This window comes from Hypanus sabinus, chromosome 1 (genome assembly GCF_030144855.1).
Source record: "Hypanus sabinus isolate sHypSab1 chromosome 1, sHypSab1.hap1, whole genome shotgun sequence".
NCBI lineage: Eukaryota > Metazoa > Chordata > Chondrichthyes > Myliobatiformes > Dasyatidae > Hypanus > Hypanus sabinus.
In genome coordinates, this window is record NC_082706.1 from 126781783 (window position 1) to 126808667 (window position 26885).

General features: G+C 39.9%; 1 protein-coding gene across 2 annotated transcripts in view; it reads right to left on the reverse strand.

Annotated features, from left to right (window-relative positions):
- lama1 (laminin, alpha 1) overlaps nt 1-26885 on the reverse strand; it is a 340811-nt gene that overhangs the window by 264135 nt on the left and 49791 nt on the right. For both annotated transcript variants that reach the window (XM_059975999.1, XM_059976007.1), the window contains 2 exons: nt 23079-23249; nt 20060-20172 (listed from right to left, as the gene is read on the reverse strand). In XM_059975999.1, coding sequence (XP_059831982.1) covers nt 20060-20172; nt 23079-23249 — 284 coding nt within the window. The remainder of the gene's footprint in view (nt 1-20059; nt 20173-23078; nt 23250-26885) is intronic.

Below are 26885 nucleotides of genomic sequence, written 5' to 3' on the forward strand. Positions count from 1 at the left end.
GCATTAATTCTTGGTCTGTTGATTATGCAGCTGAGTGACTACAGCAAGCACAATATGAATAGATTGTGTATTACTACATTGACCTAATTATGTAAGCAACAGCTTATAATGGACCATGGTAACAGTTTTATGAGCAGAACAGAAGAAGTGTTGGAAATTCTTAACAAAAGGTTAAAAATTAAACAACATAATGCTGACTCTCTGCATATGCTGTAACTAATCACTACCTATCCAATTCATTTGCATGGAAAGTGTTGAATTCATTTCAGATCCAACACTATTAAATATTTCTTTAACTATCTCATTGGTAGATAACTATTTAGTTTCTTTGACTAAAACCAAGGCTGTAAAATACAGAAGATGTTATAGTGATTTGGAGGAACCCACCAAATGCTGGAGGAACTCAGTGGGCACATCTATGAAAGGAAATAAACAGATGACACTTTGGGTCTTGCTGTTCAGATTGGAAGATGAGGAAGAGGGTTGATATAAAAGAGTGGGAGAAGGGGTGGAGTGAGATTTGGCAAATAATTAGTGGATCCAGGTGAGGAGGAATGAAAGCATATGAGGGAAGGGCAGGATGGGAATGATATAAAAAGTGGAAAGATAATAATAAGGGCTGAAGAAGGTGGAATCTAGAAGAGAGGTTAGTGGGCCGTGGAACAAAGGGAAGTAGGTGAAGAGGGGAATTGGAGGGACAAATGAGTGGGTGGTACACAGATCAAGAGGCTGGGGAGGGGAAAGAGAAGGGGTGATAAGGCTGGTGGTATAAGAGAAACCAAGGGATTTAGAGGATTCAATCACAAATAAGATAAAATATGCAGATGCTGTAAATCCAAGCAACATACACAAAATGGTGTAGGAACTCAGCAGGACAGGCAGCATCTATGGAAAAGAGTATAGTGTACATTTCAGACTGAGACCCTTCATCAGGATTGGAAAAAAAGATGAGGAGCCAGAGTACAAAAGTTGTGGAGGGGGGAGGGGGAGAACAGCAAGGTAATAGGTGAAACCAGGAGGGGAGGTAGGGGTGAAGTACAGAGCTGGGAAGTTTATTGGTGAAAGAGATATAGAAGGCTGTGGAGAGCACATCCCCCTTTTCTTTCTTCCATGGTCTTCTCCTTATGAATGTGGAGAAGGTTCCAGAGAGAGGAAGGGGGAATTGGGAGAGTGCCAGAGAGGTGGGTGGAGAGAGATTTGTGACAGACACTGGTGGGGTTCGTAGTCTTTTGGCAAGAGATGCAGAGAAGGGAACATCAGGAGAGACAGGCTTTGATCCAACAGGAAGACGTGATTGCAAAGAAAGCTTCCAAGATGGGAAGCTCAACCACCGTCTCCAGAACAAAGGAGCTGGTTGTGGACTACAGGAGGAATGGAGACAGGCTAGCCCTTACTGACATTAATGGATCTGGGGTTGAGGGTGAACAGCTCTAAGTTCCTTGACATAAACATCACTGAGGATCTCACATGATCTGAACATACCAGCTGTATGGTGAAAAAGGCACAACAGCGCCTCTTTCACCTCAGATGGTTGAAGAAGCTTGGTATGGGCCCCCAAATCCTAAGAACTTTCTATAGGGACGCAAATGAAAGCATCCTGACTGGCTGCATCACTGCCTGGCATGGGAATTGTTCTTCCATCGATTGGAAGACTGCAGGGAGTGGTGCAGACAGCCCAGCCTATCTGTAGTTGTGAACTTCCCATGATTCAGGACATTTACAGAGACAGGTGTGTAAAAAGGGTCCAAAGGATCACTGGGGACCCGAGTCACCCCAACCGCAATCTGTTCCAATTGCTACCATCCAGGATATGGCACCGCAGCGTAAAAGCCAGGACCAACAGGCTCCGGGACAGCTTCTTCCACCAGGCCATCAGACTTATTAACGTACACTGATGCAATTGTATTTCTATGTTATACTGACTGTCCTGTTGTCTGTAATATCTATTATAAACTACTATAAATTTCACATTTAGACGGAGACATAACATAAGGATTTTTACTCCTCATGTATATGAAGGATTTTAGTAATAGTCAATCCAATAGAATTCAGTGATTGCTGATGAGAATTCAGTGCCGTGAAAAACAGTTATGCCCAGCTTTTGGAAGAACTGAGCTCACGTGCACATTTAGACTGATTTAACTGAAATGGGCCCTTTCTTTTCTTTATAACTGATAAAGCTGAAATTAGTAAATATACTTTCTTTACAATTTTATGCAGTGCACAATCTGTTATTTTTTGCTAATCAGTAATTGTGTATGGGCAGTATTTACACAGCATTCACTCAATTGGCGTTCTATCAAGCAGAACACCCTAATTTTCTTGCTTGGCTGAACCCCAAACCATACTGACCCTGGACATACATCGTTTGTGAAAGGTGGCCCTCTTACCACTGAGTCACGGGGCTGTTATCAGAGGTAGCTATTGAGCCACGTTTGCATACGAGCCCAGTGAGGGGGTAATACAAGTAAAACACTTAAATAGCTTCATAGCGACATGTTCTACAGCTCTAATTGAATCCCAGGAATACAGAGAAGCTACCTATTCTGGTTGTTTAACTACAATCTCATTCTATCTCTTAACCATGTGAATTATCTTATCCGCAGTCTGCAGGTCCACATTCAAATCCAGAAACTGATGTCACACAGAAATAAAGGAACAGCTTCTTGCAATGCAAGTCTCAAGTGATCTTGTCAGGATTGGACAATAATAACTCTGATAATGCAGCAAGGTCCTACCTTGCCAAGACATAAGCAGAGCGTTCATGGGTACTTCCCAATCATTGGTTCTTCAGGAACTACTGAATCAAGAATTATACCAACTCTCCCACTCCATTACCAGAATAATTAATGAAACGTCCAGCCAAAGAATGCCATGCATATTACACCTTGTGCTAAATTAAGTAGCACAGCAGCCATGGTGAGAGGGCTGATCGTGATATCTTTAACTCCAGTAACAGCAGGACCGTTTCTACCATTCCATCCGCTATTCATCTAAAGCTCTTGTGGATGAATGTTACGTGTAGACGCAATCAGAGTTGAATTGACTTTATTACTTATATCCTTCACATACATGAGGAGTAAAAATCTTTATGTTACATCTCCGTCTAAATGTGCAATGTGCAATTTATAGTAATTTGTAATAAATAGTATTCACAAAGGACGGTCAATATAGCAGAGAAATACAATTATGTCAGCGTACATTAATCGTTCTGTTAACCTGGTGGAAGAAGCTGTCCCGGAGCCTGTTGGTCCTGGCTTTTATGCTGTGATACTGTTTCCTGGATGGTAGCAGCTGGAACAGTTTGTGGTTGGGGTGACTCGGGCCCCTAATGATTCTTCTGGCCCTTTTTATGCACCTTTCCCTGTAAGTGGGAAGTTCACATCTAGAGTGTGACCTGAACTAACATCTTCTAACTCAAGGGACAAAAGGTAGGTGCAATTAAGCCACAACAGGAGCCACTGTTAAACTCCTCACACGGAGCCACATACAACAGCAACCCATTTTGCAAAGCTATGTCAGCTCACTTCCATTCATGTTACAGGGTCAGAATTTATCACCTCCTTTCTCTACTTTAAAATGTTGACTGCAATTCCTTCCTTAAAATAAATAAATACCTGTCACATTCAACCCCAATATTAAAATAAAAAAAGAACTTGTCACGTTTTGCTTGAACCCGAGGTCACTTTAACACCATTGGCAACTGGCTGGATTGTCACTATCTGGTTCAACATTAACAAGCTGTGCATACTCAATAGCACAGAAGTGAATGTAGCACGGCACTGCTGTTTAACCCCGACAACCTCAGTAAACCTAAAACCTGGTTCAAAGAAAATGCATGTGCAATTAGACTGCACATGTAAGCTGTTTCATTCACGTACTTAAGAAAAATGCAGCAATGCGTAAAGTAATTAGAAAACTTGGCCAGTGCAGGCAACAAAAACCACCCCCAACCAGGAATCCATGAGAGAGCTGTTGGAGGTTAAAAGGAAAGAGAAAGTCTACTGCAGCATAGGAGTCATGAGATGTACAAATAGCTCCCCACAGCCATTTGGTTAATTACCATGCATGGGGAACTAAAGCCACCTTTTTAATATTCCTTCCTGTTTGCTCATTTACTACCGAGTGTCTTCTAAATGTATAAACAGTTTTGAGGAAGAGAAAAATCAAAAGAATGGCAGATGCTGGAAATTAACTATCTTGTTACTTGCTCTAGGCCTCCCAGTGTGATCCTATTAAAATCTGTAATGACGCCTTGTTCCAGCAAATATGCAAGGCACACTTTGAGATGTTTCAGAGATCGAATCTGATAATGTTCGCTGGTCCTGTTTTTTTTCCTCATATATCCAAATGCAGGTTTTCATTACGCAAATACATAAGTAGAATAAATTTCAGTCATAACCTAATCGTTAACAAAATCATAGCAACTTGAAAAAATAATTAAGTGAGCAGAGGAAGAGATTTTGCAATCATGTTCTTTATCAGGGTAGAGACACAAATGACTACAGATGTTGGATCTGGAGCACGGAAACTCCTGAAGAACTCAACAAGTCAAGGAGTACCTGTGGACGGACAGCATCAGTCGATGCTGCAGGCCAAGATTCTGGAAACCTCAGTTAACCTGAAACTCAGTTCACAGAAAACAATTTACAGTTAGGCTATACGTATAAGCTGCTTCTTTTACATTCTCAATGCAAATCGCAGTGATGCCTTTTGAGAGCGTAGAGGGAGCATAGCCTAGATAAAAGTGAGTGGGAGGGGCAAAATAGCATTTGGTAGGTGATAGCTAAAACCAGACTTTGGGAAGGGGAGAGATGGATAGTTAGAGTCAGATGGGACATGGGACAGATGGGGAGAACAATGGTGCCTAATGACAACTCTTTTGTTTGCATCTTCAGAAACAGCCCTATTTCTATCTTTAATATCTCTGCTTTTCCCTTTTAGGGTTCTTTCAAAGATCCTGACCTAGAGTTACATGCTGACTTCGGTTCTTTGCAAGAATAGGACCCGCTCTCAGAGTCTCATGACTGGCCACTATTCAATATGTCAAGGATGCGGCCTAGAAGATTAGCATGCCTTTACAGTTCCAGGATCTGTTGGCTCTGGAGGCAGGTGGACTTGAAGTTGGTGCCGCTGCAGGAAAATGGTGTGACGTGGGAGATGGAATATCAAAAGCAGCAAGCTTTTGGTTGTTTGCCCAGAGACCCAAGTTCTTTGGGCACAGAGCTTGGAAGAAGCAAAGCAAAAGACTTATAACACCATAAATCAGCAAGTTGTTTGTTATGCCTCTTCTCACTGTGAAACAGGAACACCTCATTTTCCCTTATTAGGGGGAGAGAGAGAGAGAGAGAGAGAGCCTGTGGTCTGTCGAATTACCAGGTGAATGAGTAGTCTTTGGGGTACTGCTAGTCTGTCTTTATTAATGCTTTGCTGCACGCTTGAGTGCTCGGTGGGGGGGCGCCGATGCTTTTTTTGCTGGTGGAGGAGGGGGGTTGTCACTTTGCTGCTGTTTGTGTGTGGGTGGGGGGAAGACTTTGGGGTTCTAACTTTTAACTGTCATTCATTCTTTGGGGCACTCCTCTGCTTTTGTGGATGTTTACAAAGCAAAAGAATTTCAGGACTATGTACTTTTAAATGAACAGGGAATGAGTCTTCCTGGTTCCCATCAGCCTTGTGTAGAGCACGTCATCGTTCACCACTTCCCCCAGATCCCACCACCCGTTACATCTTCCCCTCTCCCCCACCCACCCTTAATGTTTTCTGCAGGGACTACTCCCCCTCCTGAATCCATGGTCTGCAGATTCCTTCCCACTCAATCTTTCCTGTCCTGTTACTTTCCCCTGCAACTACAGCAGTCCAATACCTTGTGCCAACACTTCCCTCCTCACCACCATCCTGGGACCTAAACAGTCCATCTGTGCGAGGGAGGAGTTCATGCGCACCTTTTCAAATTGGTCTCATTGTGATCTCCTACATGTTGGTGAGACCAAGCCAAAACTTGGTAACCAATCTGTAGAATTCCTGTGCTCTCTCTGTAGCAGCTATCCTAAGCTTTTGGCCGCATGGTATTTTAATTTCTCTTCCCATTTTAACACTGATCTGAGCTCCCTCAGTCGTCACCACTGCCAGCGTGAGGCCAAGTACAAATGAGAAGCATAAAGCCTCGTATTCCTCATGTAGCCTACAGCCCAATGGCATGAACAACTGGATTTCCAAATGTAGCTACCCTTTCCTTTCTCATTTTACTTCGCCACAAATCCCTCCCCCGACAGATTTCATCTGCCCATCGGCCACATATCTAGGCTTTCTTCTTCCTTGGTTCATCTTTCCTATACGCTCCCCCATCCAGTTCCATCTGCCCATCATCCCTTCCCCCACCCCTCATCTAATACCACCTGTCCCTTGCCAGCCTGTCTCACGCCTCCCTCTTACTTTACATACAATACTGGCTCCTTCATTCTACACCCTCCATGTTCATGCAAGTCTTGATACAACACATCACGCATCCCTTCACCTCTACGGTTACTGCTCCACCCACTAAGTCCTTCCAGCAGTTTATTTTTTGCTCTAGGCTGTCGATGAGGTTTGATTTCAGGATAGAATCTATACAAATACAGTACTTCAAGATATTTGAGATCATAAAACCATAAAACATAGGAGCAGAATTAGGACATCCGGCCTATCAAGTGTGCTCTGCCATTCCATCCTGTCTGATTTATTATCCCTCTCAATCCCATTCTACTGCCTTCTCCCCGTAACCTTTGATGCCCTGAATAATCAAGAACCTATCAACATTCAATTTAAATGTACCTAATGATTTTGTCTCCACAGCTATCTGTGGTTGATTTCCTCCTCAATCTAATTGTAAATTTTGGTATAATTTTTTTTGCTGGTGGTTTGATGTTTATCTTTAGAAGCTTTTTATATGACGCATGGCTCCGGGGTTGAACACCAAATGGGTTCTTTTTTATCCCTCACTTTGCTTTAGTAGGGTTTTTTCTTTTCTTTTTTTGTGTCACCATATTTTTCAATTTTAAAACATTGTTTTTTTTTTCCTTTGAGACATTGTAAGTGTTACCTACTTTGATGTACTCTTGTTATTTTGGATAATAATTTAAAAAAAAGATTTGAAAAAAGAAAAGCAATCTGTGTCAATGAATTCCACAGATTCACCAGCGTTTGACTAAAGAAATTCCTCCCCATCTCTGTTCTGAAGGGATGTCCTATTCTGATGTTGTGCCCTCTGGTCCTGGACTCCCTCACTATAGGAAACATCCTCTCCAAATCCACTCCTATTTAGGACTTTCTATATTTTATAGCTTTCAATGAAAACCCCCTTCATTCTTCTAACTCTCGCTAATGTAGAATCAGAACAATCAAATGCTCTTCACACGTTAACTCTTTAATTCCTGGGATAATTCTCATTACCATTCTCTGGACCTTCTCCAATGCCAGTACGCCCTTTCTTAGATAAGATACCCAAAACTGCTCACAATATTCCAAGGGCAGTCTGGCCAATGCCTTATAAAGCTGAGGACAGTTACTTTAGGAATTGTAGGAAAGGTTTCTTGGTTTTATGAAGTCTTAATCATTTGTTTGATTAAGTAACTGGCGCCTTGTTATCTTTCAAACTATGCAAAACAAGCAGGCAGACTGCATCCATTTTTTCTTTTGCTGTTTTTCGCAGCTTTTTTTAAACAATACGTTATATTCTCTCAGTGTTATGTAGGAAGCTATCTAAACAGCTTCCCTTTTTAATTATCTTCTATTTGTTTCTTTACTCTTTTTTTGCACCCACAAGTATATGTTGTTTTACTTACTGATTTTCCTTCTGTCTTTCCTTTTTTACCAAGGCTAATACTTATATTTTCCCATGGGTTTTTTTTTCGTAATTAGCAAACTTATTTACTTTGATATATATATTTACAATTGTTTATTCAGCACAGCTATACATATATATTTTCTGGAGCCACCGGAGTTTTGGGTTGGGAACATTAGAATTAGTCTTCAGCCTCCCTTGGCTGATTTCTCTCTTTTGGGGGGAGGGAGGGGGGAAATGGGTTCTTCTGTAAAGCTGATTGGATGTTTTTACTGTTTTATTTATTCACTATCTACATGTCTGTGATTACCTTTTATACATTACTAAAGGATACTTGATGGATTCTTTTATTAATATCCTCAGTTTTAATGTGAAAGGTCTAAATAAAACAAAATAAGATTTTCTCTTATATCTGGAAACTTAAAACTCATACAATCTTTCTCCAAGAAACCTATATTCGTAAAGATGATATTTCACGTTCTTTCAAAGGATGGAAGGGTATACATTTTCACTCACCCTCTCAATCTAGATCAAGAGGCGTCTCTATCCTGTTTGATCAGAATGTATCAGAATTCAACATAATGTAATTTCTGATACAAATGGGCGCTTTGTTATTGTTTCGGGTAGTCTTGAGAATAAACTAATCGTATTTGCGAATGTATACGTTCCAAATACAGATAACTCCTTGTTCTTTAAACGTCTTTTCTCTTTTCTGCCTGATGTGAATCGGTATTCCTTAGTCATGGGTAGAGATCTTAATTTTTGGCTTGACCCTATATTAGATTGCTCTTCAAGTAAAACCCCTGTCACTAATAAATCAGTCCTACTTTTTAAATCTTTTTTATCTCAATGTGGTATTCTTGACATGTGGCGTTTTTTACACCCCCTAGAAAAGGAATATTCATATTTCTCTCAGGTTCATCATATGTACTCTTGGATTGACTATAATTTTATAGACAGAAACTTGCTTCCACTGGTACGATCCTGTGATTATAAGGAGATTGCTTTGTTTGATCATGTACCTGTGCTTCTGGCTTTAAGATTACCTGTTTACTCTGTACCAAATAGAAGTTGGTGTTTTAACTTATCATTGTTATCTGATAAAAATTTTCTAAAGTTTTTGGAAAACCATATTACTTTTTTCTTTAAAGAAAATTTTAAAGGAGATACTGCTGGTAATATACTCTGGGATACTTTTAAAGCATATATTCGTGCAGAAATTATCTCTTACTCTACCTATATAAAGAAAAAAGCCGACAAAGAAAGGTCTGACCTAGCAGCGATATTAAAAGATCGTGATCGAAAGTATGCCCTATCTCCAGATCCAAGTATATATAATAAGCGTATTGAAATCCAATCCATGTATAATCTTCTGCTGACTTACCCAATTGAAAAACGGCTGTTGAGAGATAAAACTCAATTTTACATTCACAGGGATAGAACTGGTAGTTTATTAGCCAATCTTTTACAGTTAATCGTCAAATTACAGAAATTTTTAAAGATAATGGAACTAAGACATCCGACCATTCTGAATTTAACAACGTATTTAAAGACTTTTACCTTAAGTTGTATCAGTCTGACTCTTCTTCAGATGATACCTATATGAATGCTTTTTTCAGTAATATCAACATTCCTACATTGTCTGCTGATAGTCTAACACAGTTAGATCAGCCTATTTCCAATGAAGGTGGCTGAGGCTATATGTGCTTTACGTTCTGGTAAGACCCCAGGACCTGATGGCTTTCCTGGGGAGTTTTATAAAACTTTCACTACGTTACTTACACCTTTTTTATCCTCTGTTTTATCAGAGTCCTTTAAATCAGGTAAACTCCCTCAATCTTTTTATGAGACATTTTTTTCTCTTATTCTTAAAAAAATAAAAATCCAGCTGAATGTTCTTCATACAGACCGATTTCTTTATTAAATGTTGATGCAAAAATTTTATCCAAAATCTTAGCTCGAAGACTTGAAAATATTTTACCATCTATTATATCACATGACCAGACAGGATTTATTAAAAATTGTTATTCACATTTTAATATACGTCAGTTATTGAATGTGATATATTCACCATCCAAAAAAAAAATCAGAGTGTATATTATCCTTAGATGCAGGAAAAGCCTTTGATAGGATTGAGTGGAATTATCTTTTTAAGACCTTAGAAAAGTTTAATTTTGGGCCTAATTTTATTCGTTGGGTTAAACTAATCTACTTGTCTCCTATTGCTCAGGTTATTACTAACTCACAAATTTCTACGCCCTTTAAATTACAGCGGGAAACTAGGCAAGGTTGTCCTCTTAGTCCTTTACTTTTTGCTTTAGCTATAGAACCCTTAGCAATAGCACTTCGAGAATCTAAGGACATTTCTGGTATACTAAGGGAAGGTATGGCTCATAAAATTTCATTAAACGCTGATGATATTTTGCTTTTTATCTCTAACACTGAAACTTCTTTACCTTTGGTTCTTTCTTTAATCTCCCAGTTTAGTTCTTTTACAGGATATAAGCTGAACCTACATAAAAGTGAGCTATTTCCTTTAAATGACCTAATGTCATCAAATGCCAAATTTCCATTCAAAGTTGTTACAAGTCAACTTACATATCTAGGTGTAACAATTACTAAAAACTTCAAGAATTTATTTAAAGATTTATTTAAAGATTTATTTAAACCCCTTATTGAATTAGGTGAAAAAGACACTTTGTAAATGGTCCCCTCTTTCATTATCCCTAATTGGCCGAATTAATTTGATTAAAATGAAGATTCTTCCTAAATTTTTATATCTTTTTCAGGCCTTACCTATTTTTATTCCTAAGACGTACTTTGATTCTTCAGATTCAATTTTAACCTCTTATATTTGGAATAATAAACAAGCTCGTTTAAGTAAAGTTTACTTACAAAGAAATAAAGAACTGGGTGGACTAGCCCTACCCAATTTTAGGTTTTACTATTGGGCTGCCAATATAAGGAATATTACTTTCTGGTCCTATTATACTTATTGTAAAGATTGCCCATCATGGGTCTCCTTTAGAAGTTAATTCTGTAAAAAAATTTCTCTATTGTCTCTCTTCTTGGATCATACTCTTCTTTTTCAGCAAATAAAACAACAGGGAATATAATTGTTAAGCAAACTTTAAGGATCTGGTCTCAATTTAGAAAATTTTTTGGTTTAGCGAATTTTTCATTATCATCTCCCATTCTCCTTAATTTTTTTTTATCCCTTCCATGACTGATAAAGTCTTTAAGGATTGGGATGAACTAGGTATTAAGTGTTTTTGGAACCTGTTTATCTCAGGATCTCTTGCTTCATTTGACCAATTGTCAAATAAATTTGCACTCCCAAAAACACATTTTTACAGATACCTTCAAATTAGAGATTTTCTACATTTCCAATTAACTACTTTTCCTATAGGTCCTGATAAAAATTTACTGGACGATCTTTTAAATTTAAAACCTTTTGTTAATGGTTCTATTACCAGTATCTATAACTTGTTGATTGGTTCTAGACAAGACTTTTTAGATAAAATAAAAAAAGCTTGGGAGGATGACCTAAATTGTCAGATTTCTGATGATAGATCGAATAAAATTATTATATGGGTTAATAAATCATCTTTCTGTGTTTGTCATTCTCTTCTACAATTTAAAGTGGTTCATAGAGCTTACATTTCTAAACAGAAGCTCTCCAGTTTTTACCCGAATGTTTCTCCACTTTGTCATAAATGCAACTCTGCTGATGCCTCTTTAATTCATATGTTTTGGTTTTGACGGGAAGTATTCCATACCTTCTCTCAACTTTTCAGGGTCCAATTTGACCCAAATTCCCTTACTGCCTTGTTTGGTATTATTGCAAATGAAGATATAACTTTAAATACTCCTAACCTACAGGTTTTAGTTTTTACCTCTCTTTTAGCAAGAAGAGCAATCTTGTTTAAATGGAAGGAGTCTACCCCTCCTACACATCTTCAATGACTACATGATATTATGTCTTATTTAAATTTAGAAAAGATCCGCTGCTCAGTCTTAAATTCGAAACAATCTTTTTATGACATTTGGGGACCTTTCCTAAATTACTTTTCTAATTTATAAAGTTTAACAGTGCACAGACTTTTATGTATATTTTTATCTTCTCTTCTTAAGTGAATGTTTTTTTTTCTAATTATCCATTGTCATCCATCAGCTTTTTTCTTTGGTAGTTGGTAGGGGGTTGACTTTTTTTTGAACATAAAAAAATTATTTTATGATGTATGACTTATCTTTAAATTTTTGATTACAGAGTGGTATACCTTTATGTGTTATGCTATAACATTTTGATCAATTTTATCACAATATATGAATGTACACAAGTTATGTTGAGATGTATCCATGTGTTGCACTCTGTAAATTTTTTTTTCTGAATAAAAATATTGTAAAAAGAAAAGGAACATTCCCAAAATGTAACCACTCCACAATGATGTCTATACTTGTCGGCCTATGCTGCCAACTATGAAATTCTCGTCTTTCCATCTTCTCTTCTTTCAGAGGCTCCTCAAACCCTCTCCATTACCTTTGTGGAACTCTTCAAACCCTCTCCGTCTGTTCCTCCAGACCATTGATTTAGTGGAAGGTACCTTTAGTGTATCCGAGGCCTAGCAACCAGGAGCTGTTCACAACCAACGGCTGCGGAGTGGTGCACCTCAATCCAGCTCAGATTCCAGGTCAGGGAATCAACTAGCACAGAGTTTTAGAGTAGGAGGGGAGACAGTTAATAGGAAAGTGAGGTGCAACTGAGGTGGAACGAGCTGCAAGAGAAAATGGTTGAGGGAGGTGCAATAACAACCTTTAAAATGCAGAAAGGTTTACAAAGTTACAGGCCAAATACAGTGGATTCCAGTTAATTGGAACACACATGGCCCAGTACATTTTGGCCCAATTAAGCGGCTGCCCCAATTAGCTGAAATTTCATGGAAATAGTTAAAAGGGTATAAAAAAAGACAAGCTATTATTTAACTGAGTAACAAATGTATTTAAATTAAAACACTATCAATACTACGACAGTACCATAAAACTGTATTAGTGCCTGATGTTATCGACAGAGGAATTCATCCATTGAATGATGATGCGTTCTTTTGATTTACTGTAAATGAACAAAATCATTGCAAATATCTAGTGTAAGTAATGGACTGTCTTCATATGATGCTATCAATGATTGCATCCTCCAAATCTTCACTTCAAATTGTTACATTTTCTCTCCCTGCTGTTTCTGCAATCTCCAAGCCTGAATGCTTGAGACCGTGGTGAGCAAAACAGTTCTGAATTGTCATACTGCTTATTTCTCACCAACTATCAGTAGCAAATCTCACTGCAGTTTAAACACAAGCACATGTAACTGATGATAGTTAAAAACTGTTGACTCTAAGTACAATGTAGTGCCTAATGGCCACACAAATGCATACATCAGACACTAATTAGAAATTGCTCAGCAACAGTCCCCTGCACCAATTAAGTGGTGCACAGTCCCCAAAAAAACACAAAGGGAATCCTAGCTATTTTCTCGATTAGTTTTTGTTCTTCTGGAGTTGTCCTAAATCAGCAGCTGTCCAGATTGACTGATGGCCCAATTAACTGGAATCCACTACTGGCAAATGGAACTAGTTTGGATGCACATCTTACATGGCACTGACAATTTGAACTGAAGAGCTTGTTTTGGTTCTGTATAACTCCGTGATTCTATGCACACCAAGCAGCTGGAAGCCTGGTACAGGTCTGTGCATTGGTACAGTAATGTCTGTTTTGAAACAATATGTCGCCGTGGCCAGAGGATGCAAGATTCTGTTCTACCCACACACTCCACTCAACTTAACAACAACATCTTCCGGATGGGTGTGATTTCAGTGAAATTCCTTGCTGTTGGTGATGATTTTCATAAACAGGCTAACAGAGCAGCTGGTTCCCTGAAGCTGGTTCCTAATCGGCAATATCCTGTGGAGTTCAGACAGCCGCGTCAAAAGCACACCCTTCCCCTCACCACCACCTAGGCTGCTGCAGTTTGTCGATAATCCTGTCATCTCTGAGAGGGTGGTTAACATTTCCAAACTCAATAAAAATAATTAAAAACCAATTTAAAAATCTAAATATTAATAATAGAAAATATTAAAGAAATTAAACTTCAAACACAAAATCAAGGATAATTAGAACACTCAAAATACTTACAGGGAATTCAATGTATTTAAGCATATTTGTTAATTTAAAGATTGTAAATGACCTGAACCCTCTCTCTCTTTATCTCTATCTCTCAATGTTTCAATATGGTCCTTCCTGCAAAACTATTCAGCATTACTGATGAATCAACAGTAACATGAGGATAATTTAGTATTCCAGAGAAATGAGGCACTTAATCAGTCAGGTATCGTGCATAGTTAAATGACACTTGGAATGTACTACAATATGTTTTTGCAACGCATGAATTAAGCATATTTTTGGAAAAACAAAACCAGCTTTTCACTCGGGTTGCTGTAATGAAGCTTCAAAATAACCAGATTCCTTTACTGGCAGAAGGGAAGGGATGTTTGTAGTTTCCACTGACCAGTCAACCAAAGTCCAAAACTGTCTTGCTTCAATTCAGGAGAATAAATTATACTGGAATCCTGCAACTCATTGTCACATAATGAAATTAAATGTGAGTGAGCAGGTCCTGCTGCAAAGACGTCAATGACCAAAACAGCTTCAACTCATTAATCCAGATCAAAGCGACATCGTTCAACTGACCAGCCTGAACAGACCTTCCAAAGGTCATTAACAGTAGAAATGAGCGAAACCAAAATCCTACAACAATGTCCCTTTCATAGCACGCTATGAAATCCAATGGTAGCAACCTATTTATTTTAATACATATTCAACAGTTCTTAACGAACAATAAGCTTACAATACCTGGTAATCTTCCTGCAATCAAACTGAGGAAGATTGCACCAGTTTTGAAAGTATAAAAGCAGGCACACAATTCACTAGTCTGCACTGAATGCTACTTTGATCAGCTTGCTGCTGGGCATCACATCCACACACTGTTTCATTTAATAACTAAACGACTATCATAGGCACACATCAAAGCCCACAAGTAATTAGAAACGTAGCCCATCATTAACCAGGCCTTCAGGCACTCTCATCAGCTCTGTTATTTTCATAGCTAACTCAAAGCTTCTTCAAGCTTTGTCTAAAGGGCCATCTCAAATTTCTGTATTAATAAAAAGATAAAGGATGTCAGATAATTCCACCAGGTCTGTACACTCCAGCTTCACATAGAACATATTCAAACATCTCCAACTGAAAGCAATTTTATAGTATTAAGATTCCTGGTTCTGAGTTTGAAAAACTATATTTACAGCAGTCTCTGGAGCACACTTGCTGAACAAAACAGCCAAAGGTTATGGTGAAGTCTTGATAAATGTCAGCAACGAGGATCACCATTATGAAGCAAGACATTATTAGGCTGGACTTCCTTTTCCAAAGAGCTGAATATAGAAAGCTAATGTCAATGGCCTGGCTTTAAAGGGAGTTGCACCATACTGGTGTCTGTTCCGTGTGAAAGTCAAATTTCAAATCAAACTAACATGGGAAGTTAAATGTTGAATTGAGCTGAGTAACAATTGTTTCCTCCAGTTGCCAAATGCCGCACAGGGAGGTGGCAAAACAGGAATTAATGGAAGAATGACACAAAGGTTACTGTAATCGAGCCAATGCTTCAAAGTGACTAACATAGTAGCTGGGTCCTGAAACTGGTTCCAAGAGAGTGTTCCCAGATTCGGGATTCACTCTTCAAAAGACAACTGAATGTACAGGCCAACCCCAGATAAAATGGGTTCCATTTTTACAGACCTCTGGAAGTCATTTTTGTCCATGAATCAGAAAATATACAAGAATTACATGATATAGTATTGTAATGCATGAAAAGCACAGAAAAACAATTAGAAAGTAAGAAGAGAGAAGAAATTAGTCCTGCCATTGGGAGGAATGAATATATTTCTGTACTTATGTTTAATACTATTATAGGAGCTCGAATGCAGGAGTGTCCATATATTGGGCACTCTTAATGTATTTACAGTCATATTTAGAAATGAAAAAAACCCAAAGGTTGGAAGAGGTCTAATAAACTCTTTTAAAAGGAGCTAACTCCAGATGAAGCAGTTTCACAGGCTAAACTTCTTCCAGCTGCTCTGTAATTTCTATGATGCTCTGCAGAACCAAGGAAAGAAAGACAGGCCATGAATAGTTAGTTGATCATCCACCGACTCCAATGATAGGAGCCTTGTCCTTTACCCGTGAGTGGGCTGATGAAATTTCTTTGATGGCTTGTTTACTTGGGAGACAGGTCAACATGGCAATCAGATTGAGCACAGAATCAACACAGCCAACATAAGCAGTGCCAATATTGCACAAGAAATGGAGCAGCAGTGTAACTCAGATAAAGGGCAGGCTGAGATATAGTAGACTGCTGACTGTGAAGCACAGACAACAGATCTGATTTACAGCACAAGCACTGGGTTTGGGGGATAAATCGCCTGTACATTTGCTCTTTTCCTACCATTAGGAAGATACCATGTGAAGAACACCATTCTTCGGATATGTTTGGAGTTACCAAGGCAAACCACATGCAGGTCTTAATTCTGGCCTCACATCACTTCAACAAAAAAAAATGACTAACTGTGCTTAAATAACAATGCTGTCAGGCGGTGGCTATGCCGTGCCTTAAACCATTACTGGAGAGGAAGTAGATCAGATGATGCATTGAAATAACTGCCTGCAACAAAAGTCAAACATATATCTGGTCTAATGTTCAGGACTTTAGCAAAGTGTTGCATATTGGTATCTTGAAAACCCAATATAGAACAATGTACTTTTGAACTACAACAGTGAGTATGTGTTTGCAACCTAATGTTGTCATACCTGGAAAAATCAATGATTTTAAAATTTATTTTTAACTTTCTATTTTAGCTAGTTTCAAATTATCCTTTTAGCCACTCTGATGTGGTGACTATCTCTCTAATGTGTAGCCAATTGTGACCCATTTCTCTGTACATCACCTCTGTGCTTTTTAATGTTAAAAATATAACCCCGACCGTCACATACTATGAAATTGTAAAGTCCACAGTTATTCAGATACTGCTGGAGGAAGATGCCCTGACATTGGAAAAATGAGTAATCAAGAACAAATGAGAAAGGAGTAGGGACACCCAGTTTCTCCATCATCATTGACCAAGATCATAGCTGATTTATCCCTCAAATCCACTAAATCCGTAAATACTCTGATTCACTCACAGTCAAATTCACTTTAAGTTGCATCCTATCATACAGAGATTTATTTGTTTGCTTGTTCATTCTATGATCTTAGCTCTAAATACAATATTGCATTGTTCCAGAGTCACAAGTCTGTAGTCCACAGTGATATCTGGGGAGTGTGAATTCTAACGATGGGTCTGAATCTTGATGAGCTTAGAGTGTGGATCAGTACTTGGAGCTATGATGTGGTGGCCATTACGGAGACTTGGATGGCTCAGGGACAGGAATGGTTACTTCAAGTGCCAGGTTTTAGATGTTTCAGAAAGGACAGGGAGGGAGGCAAAAAAGGTGGGGGCGTGGCACTGTTGATCAGAGATAGTGTAACAACTTCAGAAATGGTGGACATCATGGAGGGATTGCTACGGAGTCTCTGTGGGTGGAGGTTAGGAACAGGAAGGAATCAATAACTTAACCGGGTATTTTTTTTAATAGGCCGCCCAATAGTAACAGGGACATCAAGGAGCAGATAGGGAAACAGATCCTGGAAAGGTGTAATAATAACAGAGTTGTCATGATGGGAGATTTTAATTTCCCAAATATCGACAGGCATCTCCCTAGAGCAAGGGGTTTAGATGGGGTGGAGTTTGTTCAGAGTGTTCAGGAAGGTTTCTTGACGCAACGTGTAGATAAGCCTACAAGAGAAGAGCAGCTGTACTTAATCTGGTATTGGGAAATTAACCCGGTCAGGTGTCAGAGCTCCCAGTGAGAGAGCATTTTGGAGATAGTGATCATAATTCTATACAATAGCATTGGAGAGAGATAGGAACAGACGAGTTAGAAAAGCGTTTAATTGGAGTAAGGGGAATTATGAGGTTATCAGGCAGGAAATTGGAAGCTTAAATTGGAAACAGATGTTCTCAAGGAAAAGTATGGAAGAAATGTGGCAAATATTCAGGGAAAATTTGTGTGAAGTTCTGCATAGGTACATTCCAATAAGACAGGGAAGTTATGGTAGGGTGCAAGAGCCGTGGTGTACAAAGGCTGTAGTAAATCTGGTCAACAAGAAAAGCTTACAAAGGGTTCAAAGACCTAGGTAACCTTAGAGATCTAGAAGATTACAGAGTTAACAGGAAGGAGCTTCAGAAGGAAATTAGAAGAGCCAGAAGGGGCCATGAGAAGGCCTTGGCGGGCAGGATTCTGGAAAACCCCAAGGCATTCTACCAGTATGTGAAGAGCAAGAGAATAAGGTGGGAAAGTGTGTATGGAACTGGAGGAAATAGCAGAGGTACCTAATGAATACTTAGTGACTGTAGTGATAACTTGCAGCAGATTGAAAAGCTTGAGCATGTAGATATTACGAAAGAGGATGAGCTGGAGCTTTTGGAAAGCATCAAGTCGGATAAATCGCCAGGACCAGATGAGGTGTACCCCAGGCTACTCTGGGTGGTGAGGGAGGAGATTGCTGAGCATCTGGCGATGATCTTTGCGTCATCAATGGGGACAGGAAAGGTTCCGGAGGATTGGATGGTTGCGGATGTTGTTTCTTTATTCAAGAAAGCCCAGGAAATTATAGGCCAGTGAGTCTTACTTCAGTGGTTGGTAAGTTGATGGAGAAGATCCAGAGAGGCAGGATTTATGAACATTTGGAGAGGCATACTATGATTAGGAACAGTCAGCACAGCTTTGTCAAAGGCAGGTCCTGCCTCACGAGCCTGACTGAATTTTTTGAGGATGTGACTAAACACATTGATGAAGGAAGAGCAGTAGATCTGGTGTATGTGGATTTTAACAAGGCATTTGATAAGGTAAAACATGCAATGCTCACTGAGAAAGTAAGGAGGCATGGGATCCAAGGGGACATTGCTTTGTGGATCCAGAACTGGCTTGTCCACAGAAGTCAAAGAGTGGTTGTAGATGGGCCATGTTCTGCATGGAGGTCGGTCACCAGTGGTGTGCCTCAGGGATCTGTTCTGGGACTCTTACTCTTTGTGATTTTTATAAATGATCTGGATGAGGAAGTGGAGGGATGGGTTAGTAAATTTGCTGATGACACAAATTTGGAGGTGTTGTGGATAGTGTGGAGGACTGTCAGAGTTTCCGGCAGGACATTGATAGGAGGCAAAACTGGGCTGAGAAGTGGCAGGTGGAGTTCAACCCAGTTAAGTCTGAAGTGGGTAATTTTGGTAGGTCAAATATTATGGCAGAATATAGTATGAATGGTAAGACTCTTGGCAATGTGGAGAATCAGAGGGATCTTGGGGTCCGAGTCCATAGAACACTCAAAGCAGCTGCGCAGATTGACTCTGTAGTTAAGAAGGCGTATGGTGTATTGGCCTTCATCAATCGTAGGATTTAATTTAGGAGCCGAGAGGTAATGTTGCAGCTATATAGGACCCTGGTCAGACCCCACTTGGAGTACTGTGCTCAGTTCTGGTCGTCTCACTACAGGAAGGATGTGGAAGCCATAGAAAGGGTGCAGAGGAGATTTACAAGGATGTTGCCTGGATTGGGGAGCATGCCTTATGAGAATAGGTTGAGTGAACCTGACCTTTTCTCCTTGCAGTGATGGAGGATGAGAGGTGACCTGATAGAGGTTTATAAGATTATGAGAAGCATTGATTGTGTGGATAGTCAGAGGCTTTTTCCCAGGGCTGAAATGGACGAGTTGGGCCAAAGGGCCTGTTTCTACACTCAACTCTACAATTAGTAACTACCTTGTCAACCCAATGAGTAGACTGGCTGGAGGAATACACCAGAACTAACATGCTGATAACAAGACATGTGAAGAGACACAAGAGACTGCAGATACTGGAACGTGGAGGAACACAACAAGTACTGGAGGAACTCAGCAGGTCTGGCAGCATCTGAAATGGATCTGAATAAATGAAGGATGTCAACCCATAGTGTCAACTATCCTCTTCTCTCCACAGATGATGCTTAATACGCTAAGGTCCTTGAGGACATATAAAGGTTTGTTTCTTGCTTTCTCCTTACCTGTCTCAGGTCCAGAGTAATCGTCACCCAGTGGAATTGTCTGCCATTCTGAATACTTGGACTCTGCCACCAATTGTTGGTTCCATCTATAGCACTCTGTATTGGATGTCGCTCTATAGGTACAATCACAAAGAGAGAGAAGAAATTATTATTTCTGAATCTTCCTATACCTTCAGTCCGTAGTGGCCCCTTCTCCATTTGTGTAGTTCACTTTAACTGCAGAAGACACAGGGATAGGGATAGGAAAGGTTTAGAAGGATATGGGCCAGATCCCCCCTCCCCCAGTTGACATAGACAAGTTAGGTTTGAGAGCCTATTTCCAAGTTGTATAAATACATTACTGTGACTCTAAGTTGATAGTATGCTGATAAGGTCAAGAACATTCACAAATAGATGAATTGAATGTGGTAGAGAGCTGTTGGTACAATCTATCAGGACACATTTGCTTCAGGATCTCCATACAACTCAGTCATTATAAATGATCAAGCTTCTTATTACATACTTCGCGAAATGAAACAAGAGGGAGAGGATTGGTCAGTTGCTGGTGCCAAGGGATTAAACAGCACAGACCACCACATAGACAAAGAAATTACAGACCTGTAAGCCTGACAGCAGTTGTAGGAAAGTTACCGGAAGTAATTCTAAGGGATTGGACATACAAGTCTTTGGATACACATGGACTGATTATGGATCGACAATATGGCTTCATGCACGGTAGGTCATGTCTAACCAATCTTAAGAATGATTTTTGAGGAAGTTATCAGGAAAGTGGATGAAAGCAAGGCAGTGGATGTTGTCAAAATGGAATTATCAAGGCATTTGACCAGGTCCCGCATGGGAGATTGGCCAAAAAGGTTCAGACACATGGCATTCAAGATGACGTAGTAAATTAGATCAGACCCTGGCTTTGTGTGAGATGCCAGTGAGTGGTAGTAGATAGTTGTCTCTCTGACTGGAGGCCTGTGACAAGTGGTGTGCTATAGGGATCGGTGCTAGTTCTTTGCTGTTTGTCATCGATGATCTGGATGATAAAGTCATTAACTGGATCAGCAGTTCCGGATGACACCAAGATTCGGGGTGTAGTGGACAGGGAGGTTATCCTAGCTTGCAAGAGGATCCACATCAGCTGGAAAAATGGGCTGAGAAATGGCAGAAGGAATTTAAGGCAGACAAATGCGAGGTTTTGCAGTTCAGTAGGACCAACCAGGGTAGGTCTTATACAGTAGGGCACTACAGTAGTGTGGTAGAACAAAGGGATCTGGGAATACACCTCCATAATTCATTAAAAGTGGCATCATAAATAGATAGGGTCGTAAAGAAAGTTTTTGGCACACTGGCCTTCATAAATCAGTGCATTAGGATGTTATGTTCAAGTTGTACAAGATGTTGGTGAGACCCAATTTGGAATACTGAGTACAGCTTTGGTCACCTACCTATAGGAAAAATGTAAACAAGGTTGAAAAAGTACAGAGAAAACTTACAAGGATGTTGCCGGGTCTGGAAGACCTGAGTTATAAGGAAATATTAAGTAGGTTAAAACTGTATTCCTTAGAATGTAGAAAATTGAGAGGAGATTTGATGGAAGCATACACAATTATGAAGGGTATAGATAGGGTAAGTGCAAGCAGGCTTTTTCCACTAAGGTTGGGTGAGACTATAGCCAGAGGTCATGGGTTAAGGGTGAGAAGTAAAAAGCTTAAGTGGAACTTGAGGGGAAACCTCTTTACTCCAGAGTGTGGAATGATTTGCCAGCACAAGTGGTGCATGGAGCTCGATTTGAAAACTTAGGAGAAGTTTGGCTAGGTACATGGATGGTAGGGGTATGGAGGCTATGGTCCCATCAGACTGACTACGTCCAACAAATAGCACCCACTATACTTACAGCACCGATCAACATATACTGCAGCCTGTGCCTAGTTACACTTTCCACAACATCATCCCACCCACCATAACACTCCTTCCCCAAGCCTTTTCTGTCCTCATATCTGGAGACTAATCTTAATGAAGCCTGCTTTTGGTTTCTCCCCTGCACTGACTGAGTAAAGGCATTAAATGCAACAGGATCTCTCTAGTTTCTGGCTTCACTGACTACTTTGGCCTCTCTCTCCAGGGCTTCTGTTTTGGAACCTGTATCTGCCTGCATCTGCTCTATTTGGCTTAATACCATCACAGACCGTCCTGGTTTCCTGTTCTGCTTCCCTTTCTCTGGAATGAGCTTCACATTGGCTGAGGGAATTCAAGAAACTTGGAAATCATTTTGGCAAAAAATACCAGGAATTAATTCATTTCCAAAGAACAAACTTAAGAAAAGACAGTAAAGACTTCAGCTCCTTGACTCTCAGCAAGACTTCAGTCTTCAGCACTACTGGCTACTACCTGGCTAGTAGTGGGTCAGTAGGCACCTTATTCTACATTACCCTCGTTTTTTTTCTGCTTCCGAGCCAAAAGCCCAGCTAGGAGGAAAGGTTGCCAAGGGCATACACACAGGACATGCAAATCTATCAAGGCATTAAAACCCCAGGATCCATTCCACACACACTTCATGTAACGAAATAACACTTTAATAAACTTTGAGAGGAAGAGCTGTGCAGGCCACTGTGAACTGTGTCCTCTTTAAAAGAGTTTTTGATGAAATTACAAATAGTAGCTAGAATCTCCTCCCACAACTGGCTCAAGGGGAAGGGTTAGAATGACAAGTATCCATAATAAAGTTGGATTAGAATAGGTCTTCGAAAATCACTTCATGTCTATTTCCTAATGAACGTTGGTGTGCATAATCACAGAAAAGTCATCTTTTTTCCCATTTTCATGAGCAATGTAGGCTCAACATTGGGAATTGTAACTCTCAGCCATTTCCCCCAACCTAACAAGATTATTATTTAAGGAAGAAAATTCAATAATCAAAACCAGATCTTATTAAGAATAGAAAGTTTTGTAACTATATGCAGGATGTCAATTCCTATTTAGCGTGTCATCACTACACCGAGTTAGGTACACGAATCATCACAAGAACACGTACCTTTGGGATTTGCACTATTCTGGTCACAAATACGGCACTGTGGGTTACGTATAGGCCGCCCGGGGACATGCTCCACCAGTTTGCAATACATCTCAGGGCCATGTTCACCACAGGTTGCATTAGTGGAAATGATAGCATTGCTGGCCAGATTCAGGATGGCTGGGAAAAGACCTGTTGAAGACAAAACAGAGAAGTTTGGGACCCAAATCATCAAGCAATCTAAAATGATCTAAGGCATGCTTTACAGAAGTAAAAACCAGGTGTTTTGGAACTCTTCGAGATATTTTTAGAAATTATATAACATGGCTTTAAGACAAAAACAAAGAAAAGCAAAGAAAAATGCACATGCTGAAGATCTGTAATCAAGCAGAATCAAAACCAGATTCAATTAAGAATAAAGAGCCTTCCAACTTATGCAGAATGTAGATCCTTCTTTACTCAGTAGGTCATGTAGCACTGATGGAGAGGGAACCACTGGTGTTACAAATCAACATCTTCTCATCATTTGTCAACATTGCTGTATGTAATAACCATGGGTCCCTGCCCAGTTCTTGTGACTGCAATGATACGGTAGTAGTGTCAGCTACAGGTCACTTTGTACAGAAGGTTATGGGTTTATATCCTATTCGTGAAGAGGGAGGGCTGTACAGCTATTGAGATCGCCTTTAAATTAAGGCCTCTCATAATGACATAAAATACCCTGTGCCTGCAGGATAATACAAGAATTATCCCTGTGGCCTTTGCTAATGATGATCCTTCAATCAATACTACTGAAGCACTTAATTAACTCACAGTGAATGCTTCCAATGTGTTCAATATTACATGGAATTGCCCGGAGGTGTGAAATATCCTATATTATTGAAAGAGAATCACTGCGACACTACAAGAGACTATTTAACCCATAAAATCTGTGATGGCTAAGAGATAAATCTCATCAATCCATCTCCCCTGCTCTTTGCATAACTCTTGAAATTATTTTTTATTTAAATTTGATTTAATTCACTTTTGAATGTCCTATATGATCCTGTCTGATTTCCAATCATAACAATTATCTGTATAGAAAGCTATATAAAAGTTTTTATACTGAGCCAAAAAGTCACAAGTCCTCCAGGAAATCAAACACTTTCTTAGCCATCAGATTACCTTTTGTAACACAATCTTCCACTGTGTTTTTCTTACATTTTACAAAAATAGGTAATAATGAAGGTTTGAAGAAAGAGCTTGTACAATTCACTGTACAATGTTCTGAGGCCTATGTCAGTCAGAGCTGATTGTGGATATTGCTTAGCTGTCTAGATATGCAAATTTGGGCAGTAGTATATGGAGGGCAAGCTGTTGCCCACGTAGCAAGCTCCCCCTCTCCACGCATCTGATGAATGGCAGAAACGGATACAGTTTGGTACCAGCAGCATCACAGGAGCTGCCAGTCAACATTGCACTCAATGCCTTAGGGACTCCAGCTCCGGATTTTCCCGAGGTTCACTCCCGAAGCCTTCCCTATCAGTGGGTACAGCACAGGTTTGACCTCAAAGTCTTCCTTCTCCTAGATGAGCCGCCAACCATGGCTGACGAGCCCCACCTGCCCAAAGCCACTGGTTTTAAGGCACCAGTAACATTTTCCCCTTGTCCCGTCAGTAGAAACTGATCTGCTGTGCTTAGCAGCTAAGCCACTCATGAAGGCCAGGAGCTAGACTTGGTTGTCAGAGGCTATTTGAGGCACATGTCATTGAGAGCATCTAATACCACCTATTACCACCTCCAGCTGTAACAGCCAATGTGACTTGCTTTGTATAGATCAGTAAGCATTCAGCAAGCATGTTTTCCAGACAAATCAGAGGGCACTTTGCTTCACTGATGTGACAGCACGATAGTCTATGTTTGCATTTTGCTCTGGCACATCGAGGAAATTTGGTTCAGCAAAAGTGTGCCAGCTGGCCTGCCTTAGTGGAAGAAAGGATGAGTTCAAATTCCCTATTCAGCTAATAATCTGATTTAATAGTCCAGAGAGGGAACATGCACTAAGTTACCCAATGTTAGATGAGACAAAAAGAGGGATTTTACCTCTCCAGAAGTCTGATAATAGTCAATTATTGATGGATTAGGTTATTGAGTGTCAATCAGGGCATTAGGGGTTTATGTCACAAAGCTTGTACAATAGTCATGTAGGCTTTACATATGCAGTGGACAAACCAAAGTAGAAGAAATAATATAGTGAATTCTTAAAATGACCAACAGATAGTTTTCCAGAGCAGTATCCTGAAGAACTAATAAGAGAATAGGCTGTTTAGATCTTGTAGTATTACATAAGAAAGAGTTAATTATTAATCTGGTAGTTAAGGGGCTAAGGGAAGAGTGATCATAATAGAGAATTTTCTAACAAAAATGAAATTGATCTTGTTCAACCTGAAACCAAGGACTTCAATCCAAATAAAGTTGGCTCTGGGTTATTGGGAGATCTGTTAATAATTAAGCAATGGCTATCATTTAAAAAATACATAGTTGAACATATTGTTTGATGGCATAAAAAACAGAAAACAAAGCAGCAAGCTTGATGACAGAGAAACTTACAGAATTCAGCAAAGGAGAACCAAAAAATTGACAAAAAGGTTAGGGAATATGTTAATAATCTTGATAAACTTAACATCAGATTATAAAAAATTAGAGATACTATAAGTAAAAGAAAAAGTCGAAGCACACTATATAGGGACAGAGTAAGCCAGGAACTACAGCGTAATTAGCCTGTCCCATCTCACTTTCCCTACCTGGTTCCATCTACCCACCATCTATCACCCCTGAATAGTGGATGCCCCTATCTTTGTGTAACGCACTGTAAGATTTCACTACTAATGCAATAGCCTCTGTGATGTTTCACTGCTAAGGTAATGGTTTCTCTGTAACAGCAATGTTTGGGTTATGACTAGAGCTAACAGGGCCTTCGGAATGTATGCTAGCCAATAGGAAGTACATTGTTCTTTCTTGTGGGTCTGGGAGCAGGGATTTGGCAGGCTTTTGTCAGTGAGAGATGAAAAGAGAAGACGTGAATGGAGATGGTTGGTAGCCCATTGGTCAGAGTGGTCTAGGAGCAAGGGTTCAAATATCAGCAATGCTCAGAGGAGGTCGATGGGGGGAATGACAGGACGTGTCCGTGAGCTCCAACGTGCACATTAGACAGTTTCATTAAAGTGGGCCCTTTTTATTTTCTTTACTAACCCAACCGTCAGTAAGATTTATAAAGTTCTATCATTCAATTGCATATGGTGTACTGTTTGACAGTTTGCAGTTCAGATTTGTAACCGGGCAATACATCACGCAGCGTCCACCAAATGAGATTTTTCAGCTTGGCTGGGCCAGAGGTTGTCATCCCCTAGACCGGGGGTCGGCAACCTGCGGCTCCCGAGCCATTTGTGGCTCTTTCACCTCTGTGCTGCGGCTCCCTGTGGCTTTGGGAAATAATTGATCAGTATTTAATTAAAATGTATTTTATGTTAGTTTGTTAGCTTTTGAAATGTAATTCTAAATTTGAAGATTATGGTGATCTTGTACAATCTAAGTGTGGCGACACATTTCCTGCCACATCCGAAACAATTAGCCAGCATTCCGGCTAAGGGAGATAGCCTACGGGGGTTTGTGAGTACGCGTCTTTTGCAGCATCTGCGTCCATGGGGGGCGGGTTGAGGGAGGCTTAAAAGCAAGGCTGTTTAGTTCGAATAAAGCTATCTTTGACTGCAGTTTACTGACACCGCTACAACGTGTTTTTATCGCTGGCTGTCCAGACGGAAGGTGCTGAAACGCTTTGTCGCTTGTCTG